The 8,084-nt window shown below is 56.6% G+C and overlaps 1 protein-coding gene across 1 annotated transcript in view; it reads right to left on the reverse strand.

Moving 5' to 3' along the window:
* The window catches only part of MEGF9 (multiple EGF like domains 9), a 46,234-nt gene extending 38,695 nt beyond the window's left edge, over nucleotides 1-7,539 (reverse strand). Inside the window, exon 1 of the mRNA XM_074556642.1 lies at nucleotides 7,041-7,539. Within this exon, the coding sequence (XP_074412743.1) occupies nucleotides 7,041-7,344 (304 nt within the window). The 5' untranslated portion in view covers nucleotides 7,345-7,539. The remainder of the gene's footprint in view (nucleotides 1-7,040) is intronic.
* Between the last annotated feature and the right edge of the window lie 545 nt (nucleotides 7,540-8,084).

Below are 8,084 nucleotides of genomic sequence, written 5' to 3' on the forward strand. Positions count from 1 at the left end.
AACCCTGCTGCACCTTGGGTGACAGAGGGGAGAGGAATTTTGGATGGGAAGACCCAGATGAGCAGCAGGCAGAGGAGGAATTCAGCCTCCAACAAAGGAGCTGCTCTGGGCAGCTCCATCGGTCCCAGCAGTGCTGGGAGGGTCCATTCTTCACAGGCAGCCAGGAGAAATCCCAGGAAAGCAGGAGGATCGAGCATCCCCCTCCCTGCTCCCTGCCTCCATGAAATGGGCAGAGAAAACAAGAGCAGACAGCCAGGACAGCAGGGATGCAGGGGCTGCACTGTTCTCCCTGCATCCCTCCATGCAGGGATGGGAGCTGTGGGCAGTGAGTGGCACAGGGGACAGGGGACAGCCTGCCCTGCTCCTACAGGAGTGGCAGCTGCAGGAGACAACACCAGAACCATTGGGAAATTTCCTATTGAATAGGGGGGAAAACGTTCTGCCAGACAAATGAGGGTCAATTATTCCAAGTCTTGAATGTCTTGTTGGAAATGCTTCCAGACTGACAAGCTTTAATCCAATAAAAGACCCTTCCAGACAAGGCCTGCTGTGATTTTGGGAGCATTTCCCCCTGGCAGGGACCCAGCAGCCCCCAGCCCCTCACTGGGGATGGATTTAGCCCCAGGCAGCCCCAAGGCACAGGACACTCACTGAGCTCACTGGAAGCATGAGCAGAAGCAAAGCAAGAACAACCACTCCACTTCAGTCTGATACAACCCAAAAGTCAAAATAAATTTTTAAAAAAGCAAATAATTTCCTGTGAAGCAGAAATCTGGGTATTAGCCAGTTTAATGAGACTGAATTGCAAGTGGTTCTGTTCTCCTGGGCTGCTGGAGACACACGGCTCCCCAAGGCAGGGCAGATGGCTGGATTGCAATCTAGCCCTTACCTCATAAAATATATTAATAACCCCAACCAATTACAAAGTGCCAGACTCTGCCCCTCTGGGCCCACTCCCACCCAGCAATGCCTCACTGCACAAGGCAGCCCTGTTGAGCTCAGACACAGCACCTGCCAGGGCAACAAAGCCTGGAGCTTTCCAGGACTTTTAAAGCAAATCTGAGCCCTTGCTCCATCCTCATCCAAGAGCTCAGTGAAGTCTCAGGTGCAGTCAAGGTGCTGTACAAAAATCCAGCTCCTCAACATCATTTCTTTGTTTGATTTTTTAGGTGCTTGTCAGAGGTAGAGCAGAAGGAGCCTTTCCCTCCAGGCGGCTGTAAAAGGATCCTGCAGCACCCGGCCTTGGCACAGCTTGATTCCCAAAGCTGGCAGATGCATCACACCACCACAAAGAGCTCTGCTGCTTCTTGGAAGCACCAGTGAGCACCTCAGATTGGCAGCAGCTCCCTGACAGTCAGCTGCTGTTAGCTCCACAAATGTCACCAGCTCACACAGAGCCTCAGCCCTGGGTGTTCACAGAGCTCTCGTCAAAACCCTCTGGAGTCTTTGCTCAGACTTCAGCAGAACTTCACATCCAGGATCTCAGCTCCTCAGGAACAGCCTGTTCTGTGCTCCTGTGCCCACAGCCCTGGGGCATGGCATGTCCTGGGTGTCCCTGTCCTCACGCTGCCCACCATCACTGCCACAGGCTCTACGCCCACCGTCAGTGCCACAGGCTCCACGCCACCATCACTGCCACAGGCTCCACGCCACCATCACTGCCACAGGCTCCACGCCCACCATCAGTGCCACAGGCTCCACGCCCACCATCACTGCCACAGGCTCCACGCCACCATCACTGCCACAGGCTCCACGCCCACCATCACTGCCACAGGCTCCACGCCCACCATCACTGCCACAGGCTCCACGCCCACCGTCACTGCGACCCAGGCAGGCAGATCCCAGGATCCCAGCCACCTGCAGGGCCACACTGGAGTGGCACAAGTGCCACAGCCCCCTCAGGGATGGGGTCACAGCTCAGTGTAGCCCATGACACCACCACTCCTTGACCGCAGTCCTGTCCCCTGTGGCACAGCCAGGCAGGGTCAGGGGGCCTCAGGGGGAACAGGCACCACCAGGAAGGTGCTCCAAGGGCAGCACCAGGCACAGTCCAGGAAGCCCATCCCAGCTGTCTGGACAAGCACAACCTTTGCACCCTGTGCAAACCCCAGTGTGTGTCACAAGAGGTTTTTTGGTGACACTCCAGCACTGTCCCAGCCACCCTCACAGGGCCTGGAGCGAAGGCACTGGGACATCTGCCATAACACAGCCTCAGACAAAGCACTTGTTTCAGTTCTCCAGCACCTCTGCCTCCCCACAGGCTGGGGTTTGGGTATGGCCAACAGCAGCCAGGTAAATAACATCACCTCACACAGGTGGGGCCATTTCCAAGTGGCACCTCAGTGATAATATATCTGAACCTCAGCTACCATTTAAAATAAAAACAAAAAGCAAAATCCCAGCAGACAGAAGCTAACAAACAAGACCCTCAATGCTCTACAGATCCTCCCAGAAATATCCTGATTTTCATGAGCATTGCTAGAGTCCCAGAATCTCAATCTTGAGTCAGGACAGTTGGATGCATCTGATTCAAGAATGATTCAGATGGGAGCGTGGAGGCAGGCAGGAAGGCAAGGGAGTGACATTTTCTGTTCTGGGCAACATGTCTTTATTTAAAGCACAAAGATACAAACTTATTATTTGATTGAAAAAAGGCACTTTCTGTCCTGGCTGCTCTCGTGCTGATCCTGAGGAACAAGACCATCCTCCTTATCCTCAGCTTTCACATCCATGCCTTCATTTCCATTTCTTTAAATAAATTTAAATCCTGCTAGCACCTTGAACACAAGTTATCTCTGTAACCACATGGAACACAATCCTGAGCCCTCAAACAAGGAAGGCTTAAGCTGCCTTCCCAAGTAATGAGCAGGAGCAAAGCTCCAGCTCACCCTCCCTGGCTGCTCTGCTCGTCCCCCACAGGGTCAGAGGCAGAGCAGGGGCAGTCAGGCAGGTGGAAAGATTTCTTCCAAAGGTTCTAACAGCTGGATGAGAGAAGAGGAAAAGTCACCCAGAGCTGCAAAAGGGATGATGGCACAAGATCCTGGAACCACCTTCAACAGCTTGGCTGTTTCTGTTCTAGCAGGATTTGAGAGCTCCCAAGCCTTCATGCAGGGTCTGGCTGCTGATGGCTCCAAGGCTTGGACCACTCTTTCCTCTACAACACTCTAAGTGCTGTGGGGACCCCCAAGCCTACCCTCACCACCCCTCCTGCCAGAACAGGATGCACAGACCTTTCTCCACATGCACAAAAGCAAAACCCTCCACCTCTCCAGCTGGACAAAGCCAGCACTCACCAGTCCCCTCCTCAACCTGTCACCTCCCCTGCGCCCAGCCAATCACCCAGGTCATCCCAACGCCCCCAGGGATTTGCCAGGCTCCTCTCCACAAGCTAAACCCATCAGCTAATCCCCCACAAAGCTGCAGCCACCCCCATTGAGGGGCCCTGGCTGCACCTCCTCCATCAGCAGCAGCCCCACGCTGGTGGCTGGGGACCCATCAGCCACTGACTCAGCTCTCACACATTTCATGTGACACCTTCCTGTGGTTAATGCTCCAAGCCACCTGCATTTCCGGCCCTGTGGCTGCAGCAGAAATTGCTCATTGTCCCCTCCTGCGTGCTGCAGAGGCGAGGAGTCAGACCCAAAGTCACCCCTGGGAGCTGGTGACCCAGGAATGCAGGTGAGGCATGACAAAAGAGCAGGGAGGAGGGAAGTAAGGACACCATACCCACCCTGAAGTGGTCCTTGTGCCACTCCAGTGTGGCCCTGCAGGACCACTTCAGGGTGGGTATGGCGTCTGACCCAGCACAGCAAGGCTGTGAAAGGATATTTGGGTTTTTCACGACAAAACAGCAGAGAGGAGAGAAGTAAGGACACCATATCCTGGCTTTGGGTGCAGCTCTCCTGCTGACCCAGCACAGCAAGGCTGTGAAAGGGCATTTGGGTTTTTCAGCCCACCCACCTGCTGTGCATAGGGCTGAAAGAGAGTCAGAACAAAATATCCTTCAAAGAGACCCACGTTACTCAACGCTGCCCTAAGAACCATGAGAACCACGTGGAATTGAAGATTTTTGTTCCCTAGGCGGGGAAAGTCCAACCAGCACCATGCTGGCCACAGCATCTTTGCTCCAACACAAGCATCCACCCCAGCAGCAGCCATTCCCAAGGCAGATTCCCCAGGAAAGCTCCAGCTCCTGCTTAAATGAGACTGTTGGGAATAAAAGGAAGAGGCAGAGTCTCTATAGCGGGTGCTGAAAGCTTTGGTGATAAGGCGGGGGATATGTTAAGCTTGTCTCCACAAACATGAGGATTAGCAATTTACTTCCCTTAGAAACAAAATCCAGGATTTTAGCATGATCACAGGCTTGGAAAGAAAAATAAACATCATGAAACTGGGAAAAGGAGGAGGACAAGAACAGAGCAAGCAGGCAGCTCGAGGAAAACTGAAGTGCTTCTTAAATCAAAATGAGAAATGCACCAAAGTCAGAAATGAAATCTTGGTAGCTCTGAACACCACTGGCCCTGAGGCCTCTCACACCAAGCTCTTATCAGTGATAATGCTATGAACATTAAGGGAAGCCTTTCTAATAATGTGCATGTGAAAAGGCCCATTTGTTTAATGCAACAGAGCACATAATGCATTAATTACCTACTGAGTTGGAAAAGTGATGTTGAAAACATGCTCGAGTTAAAGCAAACGGAGGGTTTCAGCTAAGCCCATTATGTCCACTGGCTTTGCTGTGGCTTTGGTGCTTAACAGCCTTTGAGAGCAAACCCCTGCACAGGTCACAGCAGATGGGGCAGCACAGAAAACCCCACACAACCCACAGGGAGCAGCTCCCACACCGAGCACGGCTGTGCCATCCACCCCTAATGCCAGCCCAGGCTCCCCCATCACACAGGGGATGCTGCCAAGCCCAGCATCTCCTCCTGATGCTGCCTCACCCACCCTCAGGTGCCCCAAAACCCACACCAGAATCCCCCCTCAGCCAGGGCTAATCTCATCCTGTCACACTCAGGACTAACAGCCTGGCCTCCAGGAAAAGACAATGTGCCCATGTGCTCCTGCCCTGGCCATCACCACCACAGTGTGAAGGCACCAGAGAGCAATTTTGTGATTAAGTGGCTGTAGCCATTAATAATTAGCACGTTAAAACTTCAAAGGGTGATGCTGGCCTTCGGAATACAGACTCAGCACAGCCAGGGGTGGTGGTGGGGAGTGCTCATCCTCCATGCTCCCTTTTCCCAAGTGAGAGCTGAGGCACAGGGGTGAGGGCAGGCTGTGGGAGCACAGGGATCAGACACAAAATTCCCCAGACTTCCATCCCTGACAGCTCAAATGGCAGAAGACAGAGGATGTTATGTAAGCATCCTCCATGGAATCTGGGAGCATCCCAAAGCCAACTCATGCACTTGTCACGTCACTCTGCCTGCAGGAGCAGGAGAATCTTGATGAAGCCACTGGAGCTCAGGGTGGGCGACCCAGAGCCAATGGATACTAATGGATATCAAAGGAAACAAACACAGCACAGGGGTCAGAGAGGGAAAGGTGCTGGGATGTGTTTGTGGATCCCCTGGTTGGCGCCCAGAGCATCTCACTGTGTGCACTGAGCTGCTCAGTCCAATCTGATCAAGCACATGAGAAATTGCCTTTGCTCTAAGAACACTCAACTCATCCTATCTTTATCAGCAATTCCCAATCTTAAGCCATTCTGTTTCTTCCAGAAAAAGCAGAGACAGAAAACTCAACAGAAAAAAAGCAAATTAAAGTCTGGAAAACAAGTAACTCCAGATCTTCACTCGATTTTATTTCTAACCAAATGAAGAAAAGCTGATTAATCCCCTTGTTCAGACTGCTAACACTACCAGAACAGACTGCATCCCTTTCACATCAGAGGAAGCTCAACGTACTTAAGCTAAACATCTTCCAGGCAAAGAGAAAACATAAATATAAACCAGGAAACAATCAGTGCTATAGTATTTGCATGTGCCTGAAGATAAAGCTTTGGAGCTGGAGAGTGAAGCCAAGTTCTCCAGTAAAATAAATGGACAAAGCTCCATCCTTGTACTCCAGCACAGTTTTGCCTATTTAATCTACAGGTAAGCTGAAGTCTCAGCTTGGAAGAGCATCAGTGTTTCACCTCCCAGTGAGTGACCAGTGCTGCCAGAAGGAGCTTTACCTGAGAGCACAGCCCTCCCATCCACCCCTCACCTCTCTCCTCCTTACACCCCACATTGATAATTCCACTTATTCCTGTTGCCATAGCACCTTCCTCAGCTCTGTATAAACCCCAACCACCACGGGGGCAGGATGAGGCCTCTCACAGGCTGCACTGAGACACATCATTCCCAGCAGAGATAAATTTGGGGCTTGTTTCTGTCCATGCACATCCATCAGATGCCATGTGAGCACCCCAGCATCCGCTAAGCTGCAAATACACCTCCTGACACGGGTGAGAATACAGGTTCTGGTGACTCCAAGCCATCACTAACCCTGTTCTCTCATCGAGGTAGGACACCAGGGATGCTTGATGGTTGTGGAGCAACTCAACCTACAAAGTCCCATCGGGGGATGCCCAGTCCAGCACCCTCCCTGCTGGCCACTGTCTGGATGCAAGGTGATGGGACGGACCGGTCTGCATCTCCTCCACCGGGAGCACAGTGCCTGCCAGGGACCATTGCCTGAAGGATGCTCCGGGTAGCCGGGAGCAGCACCTGCCCCGCTGCTCCCCAAAAGCCCCGGGAACAGCCCCGGTAAGGCACGGGCTGGGCAAGGCAGCCCCTCCAGCATCCCGGGGCCGGCACAGCCCGGCACGGGGCCCCGCACGGAGGCCGGGCCGGGCCGGGCGATGCTCGGGGGGTCCCGCAGCGCGGAGCTGCCCCCGCCCGCCCCGAACGGGGGTCTCGCAGCCGGAGGGGCCCCGGCAGCCGCCGCCCCGTCCCCGGCCGCGCCTTTGTCCGCCCGGCGGAGGATGGGGCGCAGCCCGGTCCCGCTCCCCGCCGCTGGCCCCGCTGACACCGCCTGCCTCCGGAGCCGCTCACCTGCGGGGCCGCTGTCCGCAGCCTCCTCCTCCTCCTGCTGCTGCTCCTCTTCCTCCTCCTCCGCCACCGCCGCCTCCTCCTCCTCCTCCTCGGGCGGCGGCGGCGCCGGGCTGCCCCGTGCGGGCGCGGCGGTGCCGCGGGGCCGTGCGGGCGGCACCGTGCCCAGGCTGCTCTCGGCGGGGCCGCCGCTGCCGCTGCCGGGCTCGGCGGGCGGAGCGACGCTGGCGGGCAGCGCGGCGGTGGCGGCGGCCAGGAGGGCGGCGAGGCACAGCAGGGCGAGCGCGGTGCTCGGCCGGCGCCTCATGGTGCGGCGCGGGGCTCCGCCATGCACTCGCTCATTGACGCGGGCGCTCGCACACGCACCGAGCGCGGCCGGGAGCGGCGCCGGGCGGCGGCGGCTCCTCCCGCCGCCTCAGCCAGCCATGCCGCGCCCGCGCCCTGCGCCCCTCCGGCGGCTCCCGCCGCGCCGCGCCCCGGCTGACAGCGCCGCGCCCGCCCCGCCCCGCGCCGCTGCGACCAATCAGCGCCGCGCCCGCCCTACCTGACGGCGCGGCACAGCCAATCAGCGGCGGGCGGGGGCGGGCCGAGGGGCGGTGCGCGGCGGGGAGGGGGCGGCATTGTGCGGGCGTGAGGGGCACCGGGCCGGAGCTGCCGTGCCCCCGGCAGCGGCGGAGGGGGACGCACGGCCGCCTTTCTTAGGGGGGTGTGCGCGCTCCATTTGTAAGAATACAGGCGTTTAAAGCTTTTAACTTTTTGTTATGTTCAAAATTTTAATTAAAAAATCAAAATTTTCCCCATCCTCCCCTGTTTTGGGAGACAACGAGCGAGGCGCCGGTGAATGGCAGCGGGACACAAAGCGGCTCTGAGGGAGGAGCGCTGCTCCCTGCGTGTGGGGTCGGGCAGGCCGGGGGTGTCACGGCCCCCTCGGAGCCACCTGCATCCGTGTCCCCCTGCCCGCCTGGCCCCGCTCCAGGCCCCGGCCGTGCCGCTCCCTTTGTGCCGCTGCTCTGCCGGGCACGGAGCCGCGGGAGCAGCCGCAAGGAC

This window comes from Zonotrichia albicollis, chromosome 21 (genome assembly GCF_047830755.1).
Source record: "Zonotrichia albicollis isolate bZonAlb1 chromosome 21, bZonAlb1.hap1, whole genome shotgun sequence".
NCBI classification, from domain to species: Eukaryota; Metazoa; Chordata; class Aves; order Passeriformes; family Passerellidae; genus Zonotrichia; species Zonotrichia albicollis.